This window comes from Nipponia nippon, unplaced genomic scaffold (genome assembly GCF_047370975.1).
Source record: "Nipponia nippon isolate SJK-2023a ecotype South Korea unplaced genomic scaffold, ASM4737097v1 scaffold_3, whole genome shotgun sequence".
NCBI lineage: Eukaryota > Metazoa > Chordata > Aves > Pelecaniformes > Threskiornithidae > Nipponia > Nipponia nippon.
This window is the reverse complement of record NW_028262347.1, coordinates 97,959,196-97,980,951: the sequence shown is the minus strand read 5'-3', so window position 1 is coordinate 97,980,951 and position 21,756 is coordinate 97,959,196. Positions and strand designations below refer to the sequence as shown.

At 36.7% G+C, this 21,756-nt stretch overlaps 1 protein-coding gene across 2 annotated transcripts in view; it reads left to right on the top strand.

The window, feature by feature from the left end:
- Positions 1-21,756, top strand: part of SH2D4B (SH2 domain containing 4B) — a 116,144-nt gene that overhangs the window by 74,668 nt on the left and 19,720 nt on the right. For both annotated transcript variants that reach the window (XM_087764171.1, XM_009467803.2), the window contains 2 exons: positions 5,160-5,370; positions 8,744-8,871. In XM_087764171.1, the coding sequence (XP_087620297.1) occupies positions 5,160-5,370; positions 8,744-8,871 (339 nt within the window). The remainder of the gene's footprint in view (positions 1-5,159; positions 5,371-8,743; positions 8,872-21,756) is intronic.

Genomic DNA, 21,756 nt, shown 5'->3' with positions numbered 1-21,756 from the left:
CTATGTGGAGCAAGTATGTTGGTTGGCAAATGAGAAGATGAATAGTGGAATAGACAGATTCAGAGAGTCCACTGTTCAAAGCTCTTATTCTTTGAAACTGAGAAGCAAGAACTAAGGCTAAGCTTGGATAGAGGAGTGTATATATTCTGATTAGTTTTGGACCTTTCTACGGGCTGTTCCATTTTGTAGGTTTCTAGAGTATTCACTAAACAATACCCTATATTACAGTCTCTAAGTGTGACCTCTCTCTGTGAGAGCGGAAAAGGAATGTGCAAAAGATAACAGGAAAAACTGTAGCATAAATGTTCATTTGATTGAATATTGCAAAAGGCATTCTGTTAGTACACTTACAAACCGCTGCAAACTGCATCAAGCAATGAGGTGCTCAGATACCATCTGACCAGCTGTACTCATCTCCAGACAAAAATTATTCCAGTAAAAATGTAAAAAGAGTTGAGTGACTTGATCTGTCCTTACGCCTTTCTCTAAACACTTGCTTTTGGTCTCTGTTGGAAGTAGGATACCAGGCTGACTCATTATAGCTTCTTTTCTATTGTTATATTTTTATGGTGTCTATGAATTTATTTTTTTCTGAATTTTAAAGGAATTTGTGCTTGTTTGGTACTTATCTTCCACAGAAATTCAAGTGAGTGAGTTTACTGGCAGGAGCATTTGATAAAATGCTCAATTTTAAAGTGAGTCGTCCCCAGTTCAGCTATGCACTAACTAAGCAAGTGCTCAACCTTAAGTATGTGCTCACTGAACTTCAATAGGTCTCAGAGTGCGTTGTTGAATAGGGATGCGATTATTCACATGCTTTCAGATAAGAACATTGCTGAACTGGAGCCATATTGCAGAGTATTTGTGGGAAGTTATTTTCCAATTAGGAAACGGGAAAACACCGTGTGATTTGTATGTGCACTCAGAAAATTTGAAGATTGAATTTAATCTATTAAGTAGTCATTTTGAATTGCTCATAAACAAGCTTCCAAGAATTATTAACAAGAGTAAAGCTGAAACAAAATAATTTAAAAATGAGGATGCATATTCATGGCACATGTTTGGTTTTTTTTTTCTGCTTTCACATAGCTCTGGCTGTAACTCACAGCTCTTCAAAAGCACAAAATAGATTATACAAAATGGAAAGTTCTTAGTCTTTCACAAATGATGTCATCACGTTCAGCTGCAGCACAGCATGAATTAATCCTCATCTGTATCAAAAGATTTGGTATTAGAACTTTGCCAGGACTGCTAATAGGGAATTCCCAATCCTAAGTGAAAATATAAAAGGAAATCTTGTATTTTCCCTCAAAAGACAACTTAGGTTAGAATAGAGGAATAATAGATTCTTGTAAACTGTTCAAGGTAAACAAGGCAAACTCAAATTAAGACCTATAGGATCATAAGAGCTCTTGCATACACAAGCTTTGTGGTTTCTTCTTTGTTGTTAGAGTATGTTCACACTGCAGGTCATGTAGACATGTCCAAGCTGGCTTTAAACTATTTCGTTCTAGTAATGATAACCATACAATCATGACAGCACAGACATCAGTCTGGATATTTTTACCAGTTTTCCAGGAGGGTTTGGTAACCCATTTTTGGCCTGCTGTACTGCCCCTACAATCATATTGGCACCTAACCTACATAAACAGCTCAGGCATTTCTACACAAGTTACGGTGCCATCAGGGCAGAAGTGTGCTTAATTCTATGAGCGCTGAAGGAGGATATACCTGTTGTTGGTATCACCAACACCTGAAGAGAAAACTAGTAGTGGAGATGGACTTAGGGGAACTGGCTGAACTGTAGATTTCCTGTGAGCTTGACAAATCAATCATATTCCTCATCTTCCAGTCTTGTCAGTCCTGACATTATTCCATAATATAAAAGGAAGATGAAGAAAATGTAAATTATTATTTGTAGTAATTCTTGATCCTAGTTATATGGATCTGTGGTGATGATTCAGAGATTTTAAGGATGGAAGACATCACTCAGATATCTAGTCTCCCTACTGAAAATATTGACTGTTGAATTTAATGCTTTGCACAGAGGTCATGCCAGAAGTACATTTACTGTCAAAGGACAGCCAGTCAAGAAAAGCAATCTGTTCCTACTTAAGATAGTACTAGAAGTCCTGATTACTTTTGCTTTCTTATTGTGAGAAAGGCTATGACGTGTCCTGAAATACAACAAGTAATGCAGAATTTCTGGCTTCTTCGATCTTAGAATATTTGTGCTACTCTTGATCCAGATATAAAGTTCCTATTTCTAGTAAGATGGTTCAGGGTCAAAGAGAGAAATATGACTATTCATTAAATTCTATTGTAAGAAAAACCTGCCACAGAAATATGTCCAGATTCACCTTCAGACTTTGCACGACTTTCTAAAGATGGATAAATTTGTGGGAGGTATCGGTAAGAGAGGATGGTTCATGTGACACACATCATCTTGACTGGAGCAAATGGACAAATTTTTGTAGATTCCTGACCACAATGGCTGGATGAATCTTTATCTGCAATACTCTTCCCAGTCACCAAAACCAGTTATTGGTGCCAGTGACTTTGATTATTTAACCAGCACAAAGTCCCTTGACCAGTCAGAGAGTTTAAAAAGAAACTTGGCGTAACGTAGCAACACAGATCCACAGTAGGAGCTGTACTAGATGATTCCTAAAGATAATGTGAGGAAAGAGAGAGAGGTTTCTGGGAATAAGCAATGGGATAGGGAGAAAATCAGGACTCCAGTAATGAAAAATAAAATGGATTAATAGACCCTATGCGTCCCTATGGTCAATGATATGATTCTTCAGATACCTCAGTTGGGAAATTTCAATAAAAATTCTTCATAACATGAAAGAGATGCCTATATATATATATATATATATATATATATATATATATATAATCTGTATGCATCTATAGCATGCAGCCTTCCCTATCCTGACATATATACAGATGCATGTATGGGTATGTATGTATATGTAAACACATATACAGATACATGGATGGATAGGGAAGGCTGAATGTCAGGCATCCTTTCAAAAAGTTTTCTGAATGTTAATATTTGACAGTTGCAAACTATGCTACCTCTCCCCATTGTTTTGTGATAAGAAGTATTAAAATTTGATACAGGTTGGGAAAATGTGGTCCAAGTCACTGGCTTCTGACAGTATAGAGTTATTAGCCAGCAAAAATACAGTAGGAATGTCTGTTGAAAAGAGTATCTATTGCTGAAGAAAGTGGGGCATGAAGATGAAGACCTTGCCTTTTTCATTACCAGGCAGCCTGTACATCAGTAGAAAAGAATCCCAGAAAGCTCCAGGCAATCTGCCCTTGATCTGTATACTGTGATTGTGGCAAACAATGACTGGTTTCTAAATGTCTTACCAAGCTGCATTGCACTCATCTTCCTTGCTGTCTCTCGTGTTGTTGCAAACACAAAGTCTACATTTAAAGCAGCTGTTACTGAGTGGCTTTACAAAGGATAAATCACAGAAATTTTGTAACTAATATACTTGACCCATTGAAGTAGTATGTTTAGATGACATTATCTACCCTTAAAAATTACCTGTAAGATAAATAGTGAAACCTGTTACTCATATTTTTTGTGCTGTACAGTTGTTTGTTACTTTGTTTAGCTAAAACTATAGGGTATGTAGGTAAATGAAACTGAAATCCTGCCAGTTGTATACATATGAAGCATGTATGACTTGTTTATTATGCTATCTTGATGAGCTTTTAGTCCTGTATATCTTTCTACCTATGATAATATTACATACTCTAAGCTTAAAGGTCTTTTCTCTTTCCCTCATTTGCCCAGAGGGTTTTATTTCATTTCATTTTGCTTTGAGCACTTTTATTTCTTGATTCCATTAAACCTTTTCATAATTTGGACAAATCCATTTGTACTTCTGCTTCGTTTGAGTCAGGAGTGTAGACCAGAGGCATGCAAACAACCTAATGAAATGCAGCTGTCTGGTGTTATATCATGCATTCCTAGTCACAGGTACAATCACAGTAGAGTAAGAAATAGTGTGTGCACTTTATGAATTGGGTATGATCTAAGCCAAGATAGTCATGGCAGGATTGATAATTGCTACTGGAGGCAATAGCTTGCTGCTTTAATATTTGCTTCACTGGATGTTAAAGGTTTGTTTTGCACTGGAATAATTTGTCTGCCTGAAGTTATTTGTGTCTCAAAAAAAAAAAAGTCATCAAAACAGGGCTTGAGGCGCCAGAAAAGAGCTGATAGATGATGAATATTTGCAGTGCAATTCGTGGTGCATTTAAGTGATACCATTTTGAAAACAGGCCTGTTAGTACGTTAGTTTTAAAATGAAGAAGGTTTAGTGAAAGACGTCTGACCTGCAATGGCCAGAGCAACATGCTCATTTCAGGTTATGGAAATATATGACTCCCTGGTCAGTGCCATTGATACGTGTGTATTAAATCTTCCAGTACAGATTCTGGTTCTTTATATGCAATTTCAGAGACTCAAGTGTGAGACAACCCCATCCGTAGCACCAGTGTGCCCTTTCCAATGGCTATTAATTTCTCCATTGTTACTGAAACCATTTTTAGACTGTGGTTTTCAAGATGGAGACTTCTGTGACTTCAAGTACTGTAACAAAGATAGCATATGCCTTTCAGAAAGAAAGCAACATCAACAACAAAAAGTGTGACCTACGTGTTAGTTTTTATAATTGTAAGTTTTGGGAGTAGCTCCTGCAGTTCTAGTTAAGTGCATGGTTGCAAAGAATTCTGTTAAACACAGACTTAATTTTAAGCAGTAGTTAACATTCTCCCTTGAAACATAAAACTTGGTGCACTGCCAGCGGAAAAGATGTCCTGAAGCAGAATTTCTCTCTTTACAGCCAAAGCAAGTATCAGATGTAATCGCAGTATGTAGAGGCTCAGTTATTGCCAGTGATCAGTTCATTGATAGCTCAAGTCTGGCATGCTTCATCTAGTTGTGGGCCTGTATTTGAAGCATCAGGGAAGTAATCCAGTTAGCCATCTCTTTCATAGTGCATTGTAATGCATACATTCTTAAAATCAGATCATATAAGGAATAAAGACAGTAAGTTGTTGTATAAGGAAAGGGGTAAATGGCTGTATTTCTAAAGCTTCTCCTCCCCATCCTTCCCATTCACTCCACCCAGTGCGCCGCTCCAAAGCTGCAGATGAGGAAAGGAGCCACAAAGCACGCAGGGCCCGGGATGAATACCGACGACAATCCTTGCGTGCCATCCAGAAGGGAAGGGTGGCTGGCCTGAGTAATTTGTTCCAGGGGACAAGCCTGAATAATGATCAGGAGATAAAACTGAACAACAGTAGTGCAAGACCTTTGCCATCTCTCTCTGCAGCATCCAGGTTGGTTTGTGCAGGAGTGACTTTGAAATAGTTTTCTGTTGAATTGCTCCCTCTCCAATCCCTACCATTTCAACAAGCTCTTCTTCAGTTGCTGGAAACTCTCATAGTCTGGCTCTTTCACTACGACCAGAAAGAGAATGTTTAAAGAAAAATGAAAACAGACTAAATACTTAATGTAAACTAAATGCCATTTATTTTTCAGACAGATTTCTTAGAGTTCACAGAGAGAGAGGTATGGGTCCTTCAAAAGTCAGTATTAGATTAGTATGCAAGGCTATGATACAGAGGAGTCAAATGGACAAATTCTTAGGCAAGTCTTAAGCTTCAAGCCTAAAACTGCCTGCTGCTTAAGAGCTCTTTGAAACATTTTACAGAGAGCTGTCGTACTCCTAAGTTTCAGGGGGTTTAAGTTGGGGTTTTTTTCAGGCAAAATCAAGTGTCTTTGGTGTTTATTAATCTTTCATCTGACTATTTAGAGAGTGCCATGGATTGCAGAAGAGGAAAAGAATCCAAACTGGCAGATGGGTGCTAGAAAGTGGACTAGTTACTCTATTCTTTTCCTGGCTATTTCTTATAACATTAATTTGGCTTCATGTGGTGATAAAGGCAATGTGAGCACTGGCAGGATGATAGATAAAAAAAAAAAAGCAAGCTCAACAACCAATATCCAAGCTCAGAAAGGAAAGAGTCCCATTACATTCTTTTTCTTTACCAGTCAGTGTAGCACCAGAGAGAATCTGTCCTTCATTGTTTGGAAACATGTTCTGCTTTGACAAATTCTTTACTCTGCTGTGTTGAGAGACAGAAACTCTCCGGTAACAGCAGCCAAAACTCCCAGTTTGAGGAGGAATCAGAATTTTACTCTCAGAGAGAGCAGGATCTTTAAAATTACCATCAAATCAACTTGTCAAAGGAATTCTCTCATTATTTTTCCAAACTACTTCAAGTTTTCTTCAAATTGAAGTAATAAAAACACTACTAAACGTGGCAGATTTTGAAAAAGATGGTCCATAACTTTGACCTGAAGTTCTGAGCTTCTGAGGTGATGTTATTTACTATAGAATTTGGTGGTGCTAGATGTGATCCTTTTCAAAAAGGACCTGAAAAAGAGCTGAAAAGTATTCTGATCATTATCCAGCTTGTGCTCAATACTATTCATCTGTTTCTAAGCTATGCCTATACTTCAAAAAACAAGCAGTATTTATTTTTCTTACCTCTTAAGGCTCCTCTTTGTCTGTCCATGACTTGATTTTGAAGGTATCAAGAAAAATAAAAGTTGCTTTAAACATGTGCTTTAATAATGAATATACATAAATTAACATAATTCAACTACTCACACCTAACACTGATATGGTAAAACAGGAGCAGATGTGTATCTAAAATTTTACTCTGTCAGTGGCCTGGGAGGTCAAGGAGGAGACGCACAGTATGTTGTTATTTACCACTAGCGTGAGACAGATTTTTTTGCCTCAAGGGAATGTGGGTTCAGTGTTATGTCTCTCAGTTTTTCAGAATGAAGTATAGCTCCTTTAGTTTTTACCTTACCTTGCCTTTCCTTTTAAAAAGTCGCATGAAAATAGTATTATTTTTACTTGAGATCTCTCTCTCCCTTACAATTTCTATATAGTTTAGAAAGCTTACATTTGATTTTTTTTCCTACTGTCTTTCTTATTTTGCTGAGTGTTCTCTTCCCAATGAAACTTTGTGGCCCGATTATTCACTTTTACACTTTTGTCTACTGTGTTTTTTTTATTTTTACTTTTGTGGTTGTATTTCTTTCTTCTTGCCCCTACTGGACAAGCCCGACCACAGTAGCTGTATAGAAACTGACAGAGTAATTTTGAGATTTGGCCCAGGGCAGAAAAAATTATGGATTTGACAAGTTTTTCAAAACTAAACTGAATTAGAGATAAATGAGTTAAGAAATGAGAATGGACTGTAGAGCCCTGGAATTGAACGAGTTTCTTATTTCTTTATAGAAAATATTCAAAAGCAGAAATAAGAAACACATGTAGTTTGTTTTTTTTTAATGTGTCTATAACTGAATTCGCACTTTCTCCCCTCACTCATGGTTGTACCTTCACATTTTATGATGAATATTGGTCAGATTACTCACATGTGTTTGTGTAATTTAGCAATAACTATTACATTCACTGTGGGTTTCATCACTTGATATCAACAGAATCAATCGCTAGTTTTAGTAATAGTAAGAAAAGCTGAAAGAAGGACTCAGTTGCATATCATCAAGCAGACAGCACCTATCTTTTTGATTTTATTTCTTTCTAAAGAGCACCTTGCTGTCATGAATTGCAGAACCTGGATTGGTTTTGAGGGTTCTTGATTATCTTGCAAGTTTGGTGACGTCTGAGCTGACGTTCTAATTTTAGTAATAGCTCTCCGTTACGTTGTCTAGAAATATACAACATCAACTGGCAGCTCCATGGCAGGTGGAGTAGGAAAGCTAGAAGTATGTAGCCAGCCACTGTACTGGGCACTGTGAAGTGTACGTCTCACCAAATGAAAGTGAAATTATAGTACAAGTAGACATACCCACACTAGCCTTCATCCTATTTATCTGAAGAAAAAGAGTAATGAAGATGTGGTAATTTGTGCTAACAGTTTGAACACCCAGAAACCCATGGGATTTCAAACTATACAGAAATACATTGTAAAACTTCCCTTTTACTACTGTTATCAGGGTAAAGGAGATTGTATGCTTAATTGGAATGTACTTATACTTTCATTTGATATAATATACCTTAGTCCTTATTTGGGGTAGCTGGATGGATTTTCCACCTAATTTGCCTCCTACTGGCTAAAATAATCTAAAATGCCTAGGGAGTAGTAGAAACAGTAAGGGAGGCCGGCAAGTAGAGAATGCAAAGGGAACATAAGAGTTTAAAAAAAACATTCCCTCTATCATGCTCAATCGTTTGGATACACAACCTGTAGCTGATTCTGATTTAGAATTTCGTGGCAGTGAAAAAGAAAAAAATAAACTTTGCTTGTCAATACGTATGTTGGAATAAAAATGAGGTGGGAAAGGAAAGCTGACTGAAATGTCTATTGCATCTTTTGTGGTAAATTGTTTTACAGTTTAAGTTCTGTGCTTAAAAAAATGTTTAAGGTTCTATTGCAAATGTAAAATCAAAATATTCTGGTTTCCATAAAAACTCAAAATAATTTTAACAAATTTAAAAAAGGTTAAAATTGTTCAGTGAGCTATGCTGAACAGCAGTTACACTGACCATTTTGTAGCTGTATGTTTTGTAAATACATAAAAAAGATATTAATATTTATATTGTCCCTTGCTTTCATACACTGCCAATTCTCTGTATGGCTCTTTTCTGTAATTACTTGCCTTTCAATGCAGTAACATCTGGGAGCGTCCTTCTAGACCCTTTTCCCGAGATGTCATCATTCGCTGGTTCAAAGAAGAGCAGATCCCTCGACGTGCTGGGTTTGAGAGGAACACCAACAGGATTGCTCAATGGTTTCATGGTAATACACTGATCCTTCATGTCTTATGTAACAGAGCTGTAAGCATAGGCTCAGGAAATAAATCTTGCCAGCTTTCATCGCAAAAAGGAGCATCTACTGACATGGTGGAACCTAGTGCCTGTTAAAACAAGATTTTTTAATCGTTCCTATTATTAGCATATGATTTTCCTGTTTTCTTTTTTTCTGATTAAGTAGACTAATTTGTGACTCATATCACCAAAGTTTTTTTCAGGAATATTTTGGCCAAAATATACTTGCTGTGAAATAGCAAGCCAAGCAGGAGGAATGAGACCAAGATAAGGGTGAGCAGGACTCAAAAATAAACTGGCAAATACTGTAGTGATATGGTATGTGGATGACTGACATTCAAGTTTTTGCTTTACTTGATTTGCAAGAAGGACTTGAACTCATATATGTTTAATCCCTGTTGTACTTTCTAAACTGGGATAGCATTTTTTTCTTTCTCACTTCCTTTTGCAAACAAAAATTATTGAAAGATCTTGCTTTTTCTCAAAAAGACTTGGGAGTGTGTGATTTGAGGCGGTTTTCATGAAATGGGAAAAAAAATTCCTGTTCAGATCCATAATTTGCTGTCATATCTGCTGAAGTTCCTAGCACCTCTGAGGCTTTTGCTCTGTGTAGCATTTGTTATGCAGCTGAATCTTAGATATGAAATTCACAGGTAAGGTAATGTTCATAGGTATTAGCAATGATCTTTATATTTGTTATACTCAAACATGAAAAAAGAATTCTGGCTTAATAGCTGACATAACTGAGGGACTGGAAAGACTTTAAAGTTAAATCTCAATATTTTTTCATTGCTGCTTTTGGTGAGTCTGACATTTCTTTGTTCAAAGCACTAAGCTGACCCTGATCCTATTTTCATGATTCTCTAAACGTAAGATGAAGATGTGTGGGTGTTCTAAACTTAACCAGGCAAGGAAGATTTCTGAACAAGTTTAGTGTTTCAGATATTTCAGATTTCTTTTTTATGATACACAAATCCTTCTGTGTTAAAAGACATCAGCAGGCTGCTATTTTCATTGGCTTAATTAGTCAAAGACACTGAAGTCAGTCATGAATAGCTTGTAACTGCTACAAACTTCAATGTCTTATGAACAACGAGGCCAACAGGGTTTTTTGTTTTCTTACAAAAGACATTTGATGTGGTTTCTTTCTGAGAGACAAACTGATTAAAATTTCATCACATTTTTGAAAAGTATTTTCAACAATGATCTTTCTGTGTGGTCCAACGGTAAATGTTTTCCCTGCTTGTGGGAAGTTCACATCCGTATAAATTGACATGAGTAGTTATGAACATAATTCACGCCTTAAGTTAAGAAGGCATCTGGGCTTGAGCTAATGCCTGTGCAGTCTTTCTACTAACTTCAGTGGCTTTTGGATTAGTCTGTTAATCGCTGCAATAACTGAGGAATTCATGATCTTTAGTTTCTCAGATCATGCTGTTCATATCTTAAGAAGCTGTGATGATCCAATGACATTTATAAAAGTAAGCAAGTACCTCGTTTGTCCTCCACCCACTCAAGGAGCCTGACAAAGATCATTAAGATAGATTCCCAGCACAAAGCTCAGTGGTCGTCTTTGCAGAGATCCACATGAATGCTGGTTTGGTACCTATTTGCTGGGTTAGCTGTTTTAGCTTCTGCAGCTCTGGTCACATTCATCGTAATCCCTAGTGAACAACTCAGCTGCCTTGTAACTCTTCTGGAGTGGTGGAAGCTAAACATCAGGTTGTTACAGATGCAATAGTCAATGTTTTGTACTGTTAGGTAGTGTCGATGTTACGTTTTGCAATGTAGACAAACTTTGAGGAAAAACAAACAAACAAAAAACCCAGAGCAAAATATTAGAAAGTATTGACATACTTTAACTTCTTTTTTTCCAGAAAAAAAACCCTCTTCACTGAATTAGCCTCCAGTTTGGGGGCAGGGGGAGTGGGGAGGGGAAGGCAACCAAAAAACTTTTGATCCAGCCAAAAATCATTTTTCTATTCTTTATTTACTACTTATTAAAATAAAGGTTGTGACTTCTATTGTATAGGCCTATTTAGGATCTTCTGTGTGGTGGTGTTTCGTATTGTATTCAGGGAACCAGGACATTATATATATTTTTTGTGTATGAACAAAAATACAGCAGAATATATCTGATTTTGGCAATACGAATGAAAGCCATTCTGCAAAGCCCAGAATTATGGCTAACCACTTGAGCCAATGGGGCAATAATATAATCATCATCTGGACAGGTCGATGTTTCTGCGGAAAGAACTGCTGCCTAGTATTTAATGTTGTCTAGTGTTACAATGAAAGGTTCTTAAGACCTCAAGCATCTCTCAGAACAGGTATAATCAGGTCCTTCACATCCTTGAATAACTTCTATATTTTCTTATATCCCAGTTTTGGACCATAAAATGGGAGTATAATATTGTGCCTCACATTAAGGGTGCTTTGAATGCAATGCACTAAGAGGTCTATTACAGCAGTACTGAAAAAGTAGATACTAGTTTGTTACCGAATTACACGTTTTTGCCGAGGTCAATAGACCTTTGCTTACCTGCTTTGTCTGTCAGGGTGTTCAGCTTTTTAGCTAATGTTAAGCATTAGCCGATTCACTGTCTTCAAATTGTACTATGGAGATATGATATTTTCTAATTATACAGAGATGAAGGTTTCAGACAGATGTGTTTGGCTAAAGTAACAAAGTCCAAATAATAATGCAAAAATGTCTTTACCGTCACATATTTGGCATATTTCCCATGTTAAGTCATCAAACTGATCTGGATTCTGTTTTAAAACATATATAGTCTAGGGCAATTTCATAGTATGTGAAACAGGGTAACATATGGCATACTTAACGTACCTGAAGTTTTCCTTTTGTCTTCATCTGAAGAATCACTACAAAATGTTTCATTTGGAGTGGTAAAATCTGTAGCAAAGTCTTTTTCGAATCTGAGCATTTCCTTCCTTATTCACAAAAAGTTACTTCTTAAATGAATATCAGCCTCAACTTCATCCATCTCTATTTGTCTCTTGAAATTATCATCAGTTTACTGAACTCCACTAACAGATGTTTTTAGCTCATTCTGAATAAGCTTTATTGTTTTCTTGATTAAAAAAATAAGCATGTTAAAGATACAACCTGTAATATTCAGCTGAATTTTGGATGTAAATTCTATTATTTTTGCTATGTTTGAGTAATAGATCCCTGGCAAAAACTACATCGTTTAGCCCTTCAATACAGGATGATTTTTTTTTTAAGTTTGTAAAGAAAAAAATGTTATTTTTTAAATATCTATTTTAAAATATTATATATAACTGAAAATGATCTTTAATCCCTTCAGAAATCATAAAATTAGGTGATCTCTACTTCATTTGGATTGGGAAGCAATGAACCTTTTTTTTAAGTGGCTTATGCTCACTTAGTGGCCACAGTGCAATGATGCTCGGTTCTCAAACTGCTAAAATAAAGGAGAATCAGAGCAAGTAATTAAGGTAGCACTGAGACTGTCTTGGGATATAAGGGAATCGGTGTCTATATCTTTTGTACAAAACCCCGCTGCTTCTTTTGTATTGTTTAATAGTTGCCTTAGGTTTGAGTGAAAAGAATTATGCTTTCAATTTTTTGACTACGAAAACTAAGAAATTGGTCTAAGTTTAGTTAAAGGTAAATTCTGATCATTTTGATAACCAGGAAGTTGTTAATCATATTCTGATTTCTTACCTGCTAATTGATGAATGTGGGCAGATGAATCTAACTTAAAGGGGCATCCTAGTGTTGTATCAAGATGTATGAAACTTTTTGTAAATCTGAATCTAGAACATTCTTTGCCTAGATCTCAGTTGCTGGTACACTTTGAAAGCTGGAAAGTAATTTGGTGTTTAAGATGGGAGGACTGTCTCTCAAAAGGGCTAGAAAGGGAGACACATTCATTGTTTTGGCCAAGTTTAGCTTTGAACTGGAATTTTCTTTTCAAACCTCTGTGCAACCCATGCCAAGTAAAGGGAAAGTTACCAGCCTTCCCTATATGTTGAAGAGTTTTGCCAAACTCTATCACAGACATTAGCAAATTGTAGTTTTGAGTTTACTGCAGGCATGAGACACTGGGACTAGAATTCCATATGGCAACAAAAGTAGAGGTCTCTTCCTCCCATAAGTATTTATCAAAAGGATGCTGGTGACTGAAGCAGGTAATATTTCCAGATTTGTCCTTTAAGCTTTCTCTTTTGCTTGAAATCTGTTTCAGCATTTTTTTACCATTCCCACTGGTTTGTCAGCTGTTCCTTTTGATATTTTTAATTTTTTTTTTAACTTGACATGTTAGACTTTTCACTCTTACATATTGTGTTCTGCGTTTGGTTATTTTCCATTCAGAACATAGGAGAGTGTTGCTGTTTGCAGGGGGATCTGATCTCTAAATATTTCTCCAGCTTTAGTTGAGACCAACATTTTATGATTGTTGATGTTATTTATCTATGATATAAAAGGGATGTATAGTAAGTATAATACAGTATGACAAAATGAGGAATTTATTCATTACCTGTCTGTGAGGTGGCTGTATTGGTGTTCGCTAAGCATCTACTATAGCACTATCAGATCTCCACTTGCCTTCAGGTTGAAAGGAAAGTTCAGAGGCTGATATCACAGATCTGGAAACATGAGGTAGTTGCGGTAAAGATTGTACCTTTAAAATGGAATTTCAGTAGTGTGGTTCCTATTGTGGAGAACTATTTTATCAAGGGAAGTCAGGATGGCAGCGCAGTTACTGGCTGCTGTGAAGAAGCTGATCAGGGCAAGTTGAAGGATGGATTGAAAAATACTGAGAGAAGCAGAAGCTGAGTAATCCCTGAGGTCAGGGAAGCCAGGAAAGACAATTTTCAGTTCAACAGGATCATGTTGCAAATGTTATAGATCAAGGTTTAATTTCAGATGGCTAATATTGTTTTCAGGAAGGAACTTGTTTTCAAGAGGAAAATCTAGCAGACCTAAATAGTAACAATGGTTCTGCAAATCAGATGCTCTCAGTAAAGGATTCAAGACTTAATATTTCTGAAAGTCTACTAATTTTGAGTCCTTGAACAGCAGTGGCAACACTGGACATATTGGTATAGCTGAACTGTGGGAAATATATCTTATAAAATATAGCTTGTATTGCAATATTTCCTAAGGGACATGGAAATGGCAGTGGTTTGGTTTGAAAAACATCTAACAGTGAATACAGTTTGCTGCTTTGAACATAAAAGCATGCTTTTTCTTCTGTTCTTGAAGAAGAATCTTCCAATCATTCAATAAATGCATGTTAGGAAGATGTAAAGCAAGTGTTGTCAATCCAGCAGAAGTACAGCCTTCTTGATATTAATGATCTGTTTTCTAATTCACTGCTTTATTGTTATCTAGCTTTTACTTCTGTTTGAGAAAGTGCACATATAGATTCTCTCCATAAGTAAACTGAGCCCCAGGGGTCTGGGTTTTTTTTTTCCCCCTTCTAGAATTGTTGTTGATGGGGTACTTTGTTGGGAAAAAAGATACAAGATCTTGTTAAAAATCTCCTGAATTCATTGAGAGCTTTTCCACTGTCTTCCACAGGCTTTGAAAGATGCATCCAAATAATAGCAATATGCAAAGCTTGGTATCTAAAACATCTTGTGTTTGGGAAACATCGGAACTGGAATCAGAGAATTCCTGACTCAAATGATAAAAACAGCTAAAATAAAAGTTTTCAATTGCAGTGTACCTGTTGTTTTGCACACATTTGCAGGACAGCTCTGGGTCTCTAATTTATGCAAGTAAATGAAGAAGAGGAAGTGTGGGATTAAAAAAGTTACAGAATATCAAAATTTATTTTGAACAATTTTCTGGGAAAGATTAAAAAAAGAAGACTTTTGAGATGACAGATTTAGAAGAGGCTATGTCTTACTCTGTTTATGAAAAAGGTAGACTTCTCTGTTTTCTACTCTGTCAGCCTGTTCTCAGAGAGGGCTGACACAGTTGTGGTCAGCAGTTCGAATATCTGTAGACTTTGTGGCTTGTGACTGCTGCAGGTATACACCCAGGTCAACACAGGCTGATAGTTACTGCCACCTGGTTGATTTTGTGTAAAACACGTAATGCCACAGTCATTTAGTATTAATCATCACACCTAAACTGTGTGGATTTCTCAAAAAATGCTGTTAGGAATGAGTTACCTTTGCTGGGAATCTTGGCAGGAAGAACAGGTATGGAACAAGTTTGGACACCAAATTACTCTCTCGTCGCATAACCCTACATTAGAAAACGAGTTGAGGCATACTGTTAGGCCTGAGCGGGGAGGCATGCACTGCTGTCACCGCTATTGTCGCTATTTTGTGGTTAAATAGAGCACGTTAGTTTCCAAGGCTGCGTACTCCTGTGCTTTTCATCACTGCTGAATTCAGACACGGAGATGAATGAGATTCATATCACAATGGTTATCCAGGATGAATGAGAGCCCTCTGTTGTATTATATAAACGGGTTGCTAAACACTGAATGAGACAAGTCAGGCTGGAAAATCTGTGTCTAGCATTTGAAGGACTGATGATAGGCTCACTCTGGTTTTGCACCATGGCCTTTAAATAGTAATAATACTGTAAGTGTACTTTACTTTGAAATAATTATAAAGCAGTAATGTTTATAACCTACACATACAGGTTTTATTGGGACACTATACACAAACCAGTTTGTCCTTGCAGTTTTATATATATTCTCTGTATACATAGTTATTAGAGCCATGATCATCTGTTTACTTGCTGTGAGATGGAACGCTATTTTTTATATTTCCAGGATGTATTGCTATCAAACATCTACTGGATGTTCTGATTGTGTTTTTCAAAGATAGTACAGTATTTGGAGTTAAATGTTTAGATCCTATGGTAGATTCTGGTACTTGATTATGGATGTCGCAAGTCAAGTCAGATCCATAACGTATGACAAAACCCAAATACTTCATCAGCTCTAATTAAGTTCTCAGGTTCTTCCTTAAGATATGAGAGGTGTTTTGCTGTTTTCTGAGAAATAAGGTGATCCTTCATGTACTAAGTCACTCCACTTAGGTCATAATGATTGTTTCAGTCTGTCAGTTCTTTTGAAGGCTTTGGAATTGTTTTTCTAGTGCCATTACAGTTCCAAAGTGTCTATACAGACAGGTTATTACCAAACAAAATAAATGTTTTAGACTCATGGCTCCCCTTGGAAGGGAGCAAAGTATCAAAGTGAAGTAATGTGAGCTGTAACATGCTGCAAGGAGAAAGGAAGCACAATAGAACAGCAGGGAAATTGTAGAATGAGGCAATTGAATAATTAATGTAAATAGGCTAATTGCTAATGTGAAACGAGCTTTCTTATTCTTTTACAATACATTGTCCTTCTTGACTGCTTTTTAACTGGAAGCTATATTCTAAAGATTAGGCATGTTCTAAAGATAGAAGGCAGCAATTTTTCTGAACAGGTATAGTAGACACTAAAAGTGAGAGGTAATAAAGAGCATGTGACCACAAAGGGGAAACAAGTTTGATGAAGTGTTAACGGTTTCATGGATACAAACAGGTCAGGTGCAGTGCCCATACGGTGCACTGCTAGTGAAAGATTTAAAAAAAAAAAAAAAAAAAAAAAAAAAGAGAGAGAGCGAGAGAGTCCCTTCAAGTTCAAGCTTGTGCCAGACAATTCTTTGCATTTGTGAAGAATATGCACCAGCTTTTTCATAGAGTTTGCTTCCAGGTGAATTTACTAATCTCTTAATGAAAAAATATTTTGCTATTGAAAATCAAATTGCTTTACCTTCTGAACACTTCTTGCCCCCTTTATTTGAAACACTTTAAGATTTTCTTCTCCATGTGGTACTATTAGAGCATGGCATAGTAAGCAATTATGATTTCATTTAGTAAGCCATCGTGGTAGCTTAATGTATTTACCTGTAATTTTACATTACAGTTCTGTGTTCTGTCTCCTTATTGAACTGGACTGTGTGTGAGTACATTTCGCTATTACTGCAGCTCCTTCAGTCAGGCTTTCTTTATCACATTGCATAAAACAAAAAGGAGCGTTCTTCCTGAACGGAAAGCTCTGCTGTTAGTGTTTGGAAACGAAGAATCATTTATAAAAACCAAGTGATATAAGAGCATGAGTTATTTGGAAGAAATCATATATAAAGACTTAAAACTGACCTATTTTAAAGAAAATAAGGAATGTTAGAGTCAAAAAGCCCTGACATCTACAAAGCTTGTTTATGCTAAGACTGGTGACCAAAGTGAATGCAGAAGGCCTTGTTCATCTGTCCAGCAGCCTGAATCTGAGCTATGGTTCCCTTTTACATATATTATAGTCTGTTCCTTACATGCTGGATCATGCTTTCTCCTTTCGGTGTCAGTTGTATATGTGTTAATTGGTTAGTTAGTTTATCCATGCACAAGGTGCACTTAGATGTCAGTCGCTACCAGCACAAGACATTCAGCTCATAGTGTGTATCTTTAAATGCTGTATCTGGATGTTTCCTGATCACCCCCTCTAGCATACCACAGGTGTCCTGTGTAGAACCTTGTTAGTCTTGGATGAATTGCTGATATCCTGCTTATTGTTAGTCCATATCTAACTGTTTATCAGCCATGCCTCCAGCTCTTGTTCCTTTGCCTGCACACTTACAATAACATGCTTTCTATTTTATGGGCTTCCATATATTTTCTTCAGCTTATGCTACACTAAGTTATATTTATTATTTTATCTGCAGTATTTTCTATTTAAAGCACAGCAAATACTTGCAGACCCAAGGTCAGAAAATGTTACTGGTTTCTCAGTAGATGGCCTTCTTACTGGTCCTTCTGTCTTGCTACACAAACTACTGAAACCACAGTCCTATTGATCCAGCCTCGAGGCAAAAGATTACAAGTTATTAGTTCGACAGCTCCTTTGAAATAATGCTATTTTCCTGCTAAGCAAACACAACTTTCTCAAACAGGGTATCAGCAGGTATGGTGTGTAGTCATGCAGGGGGGAAAAGCACGCTGTGCAAAATTATGTTGCTGGTTTAGCTTAACTCCAGTTCACCCAGTTAGGAGCAGACTGTGACACTTAAACTGCTTTCAACAGAGGAGATAAACAGTAGGAGATGACACGAAAACAAAGGGAAGAGATTTCTGCGACTCTGTAGGCAACTAACCTGAATGTTCAACTTCACCACGTGATGCTGGCATGGAGGCAGAATGAGGTGGAGTGTAGGAAGCATGTTTGCCCTTCCCCTGCAAAAGTTAAGGGAATGACAGCTCCCTTTCTTCCCTCTTGGATTTCAGAAAGGTCACTTCTTCCTTCTTCTCCTGGCCTTTCAGTGAATGGGACTGTCAAATCACAAACTCATGAATCTTTTTAAGAGGTAAAACTCCAAAAGGGCTATGCAGATTAGCATGCAGATTAGCATTGGCTCTCACTGGATCATACCTTACCTCTGTATCCAAGATTAGCATCTGTAATATAATACACAATAGTTCGTAATCCATGATAGGGAGGACTCAGAACTAAATTATATATAATTCCATGGAACATTCTGCCACTGCTGTTACCACTGCTGCTCACAATTGAACACAGCATGGATCTGTCGTGAGCGCATGTAGTAAACTCATTGCAGTATGCTTGATAAAAAGAATCTTTTGTACTTGAGATGAGCTGCAAACATAGACATTTCAATCCAAGATACAAGAAAGTAATAGTTCATTACTCATGGGACAGAGCTCGCTCTCCTATTTCGGCTCTTAACCACGCTACTGTTTACAGGGTGGGGACGGAAGCTTTGAGAGCTAAGATGGCAGTAGCAACAAATGATTCTGCACACTTGCTGTGTGTATCCAGATCCTCTTATCATGTAAACTGCAATAGTTCCATTGATGAAATGTAGCATAAATGAGAGACTCTTAATTCCAGACTTTATATTAGAAATTAAGTAAAAAATTTTGTTTGCTTCTGTTTGTAACTTTTTCAGAACTTCATATGAAGTTGGTCCCTCCATTGAAGCCACTTCTGCTTACTAAGCAGTGGCTTCAAACACCTAATTCAGATTATCCTGCTGTGAGTTTGAGCCTAGCTGTTAGCTCACTTCCCTTAATTCCAGTGCTGGTAGGAAATGAGGCTATTTAGTGGCTGGTTTTTAGTGGCTTAACTGAGAATTGGGTCAAACCCCAGAGGATGTCCAGAACTGGATCATTGTAAGAGCTGCACGTGGTTATTATACTGCTGCTCATTAGGCGTGAAGTTTTTACTATCCCAATGTTATTCTCATTTGACTTTCAACAGTGCTTCAGTGTCTGGTTCACTTTATTGAGTGATTAAAGGTACTTTTTCTCCTGAGGAGCAGTACACTAAATCAATATGCAAGAATGTAAGCAGCCAGAAAGCACTGTAATTAACAAAGTTAGCTTAAAGTTCCCAAATCTAACCAAGTCTGTGAGAAGAAAAATTAGTTGTCAATATTATCCCTAGACTTATTTTTCTTTGAGCTGGGTAAAGCAGTATAGTTTCTTAAGTACTTACAGAAAATACCGCAATCAAACTGCTTTGTAGGAATCTATCTGGAACTGCTATTTTAATTTGAATATGGGAAAATACTCCAGATATAGCAAGATTTAAATTTGTATCCCTTTTAGCAATGAAAGTTCTAATGATCACTTGATTAAAAAACATGTAGAAAAAGTTCTTCTAAGCTCAGTGATGTCATCTGGAAGATTCTCACAGATGTAAATAGATTTCAGATTTGACTGCTAATGTACCTAAAAGATGTATGCATTCTTAAACCTTAAACAACTGGAATATATTTGAGGCAAAAAACATTTTCCTTCACCTATGAAACAAAGCATGAAAAGCAAAGAACACAGTATATTTTTCTGCTTAGTTATCTGTTGTAACACCAGCCGTAAAATTTGAATTCCAGGGCTCCATGTTAATTATTTTTCTCCTTCTATTGAGTGAGCTCTGCTGACACTGTGATTTACTATTACAGTTGTCATTTAGGTTTATGGAAAACGTATCTTGGCAGCTTCTTGAGAAGAAGAGATTACAGTGTTCGAGGTAAGCTGTAAGATACATGTGCTTTTGAAGACCATCATGGGCACATGCATGTATTTGTATACATGTAAATTTTTCCTACTTTTTGGATCTATTAATTTCATTATAGAAAGGAGAAGGGTTGATCGGTTATTTTTGAGTGTGGGATGTATTTTTGTTAATAACCAAGGGGTTTTTTTATTATTTAAAAACAAATTGAGAATGCATTCAACTGCTTTTCTGTCTAATTCACAATCAAAAACGTTATCATTAAAGCCTCCTGAAAAGTTTTTATACTCATAAATTATTGTGGTGATTGCAGAGGCAATTGCGCTGTATAATTGCCATTATCAGCTGATATCTACTCAGTGTATTCCTGATAGTGTGTCAAATTGGCTATAAACTGTGGGCCAAACTTATAACAATAGTCCAGGTTCTTCCTGAAATTAATAGTTTCATGCCAGGAGCATAGAGCAACCCTCAGCTGTGTCATAAGGTACAAGGAAACATACCATGGGAAGAGAGAAGCTGGAGCTTACTGCACCCTAGTGATGAAGCCATTCTGGTCCCTATCCACCTGAATGAGCCTTGGGCTGCCTTCCTTGGGCTCATGTAGAATGGACCCAGAATCAAAAAGTCAACACTTGTTGCTTAGGGAGCTGGATGTCGAACTAGAGGTTTAATGAGTCCTGTTGGATGCAATGAAGAATCAAATTCTAACTTCCATATACTCAGATAAAAAGCAAATTAAAATTAAAATAGCATAGGTGCATCAGTACAAATCAGTATCAATACAAAAAGGCCAGGGGAAAACATTAGCAACTCTAGCAAATTAGCAGCTTGTCAGAGGCTGTAATGTGATATTTTGTTTGCTACCATGTAACTCAATTAACTTCTAGACATTTCAGTGTCCATTCATTGGGCAAATGCTCTTAGAGTGAGACCGCTAAATTAATGAAGTTGTATTCATAATGCATTCCCAGTGTACTGAATGACAAATCAATACTAGCATAAAATAAAGCCATTTAAACTAGCAATATACCAGGAAGACTCCCTAAGAAGGCTCTGAGCATTCTTAATGCTCAAAAACATGATCAACCTAGATATCACCTCTCTGTTGTTAACTAGTAGAATTACAAAACCTTTCCCACACAGCCGTGCATTTTGTATTACACTATTCAAGATGTTTATTCACAGAAATTTGACATTTGCGTAAAACTTACTAAGTATGGATGTATATGAAGAGATTTGGTTTTCAGTTTACATACGAGCAGATTTTGCCTACCTAATAGTCCTTACTCATGTCAAAATCTTCCTTCTCTGTTTCACAGGAGTAATTGTGAAGCTTGTTTATTTTAGGTAGAACTGCAAATTAATTGCCTTTATGGGAAGTAATTTAAGTATTTATTCAATATCATTCCTGCTGTAGAGATGCATCATATAGAAAACTATTTGGACCCATGGAAATATCAGTGACATCTGCTAGTCTAAAGCCAATCCAGTTGTCTTTCTTTTTATACCACTAGCATGATCATTGTTCTTCAGATGTTCTTAAAATGTGCTTTCATTCAGTACATCTCCTGTATTTTTTTAAGTATTATTCTAAATTGGATTAGGGTATATTTCCTGTTTGTCTGAAGCTGTAATCTGTATTTTTGGTTGCTTTATTGCACCCAAATAAAATATGCCAACCCTCTAATAAAGACAGTAAGTTCAGTTTCGAAGTCCAAATTTAAAGTGTTGGGCTTTGTCTTAATTCACCAAAATTGTGACAAACTTAAGTATGTACTGAAGATATTCTTAAACATACTTTGTTTTTGTAATGAAGAAAT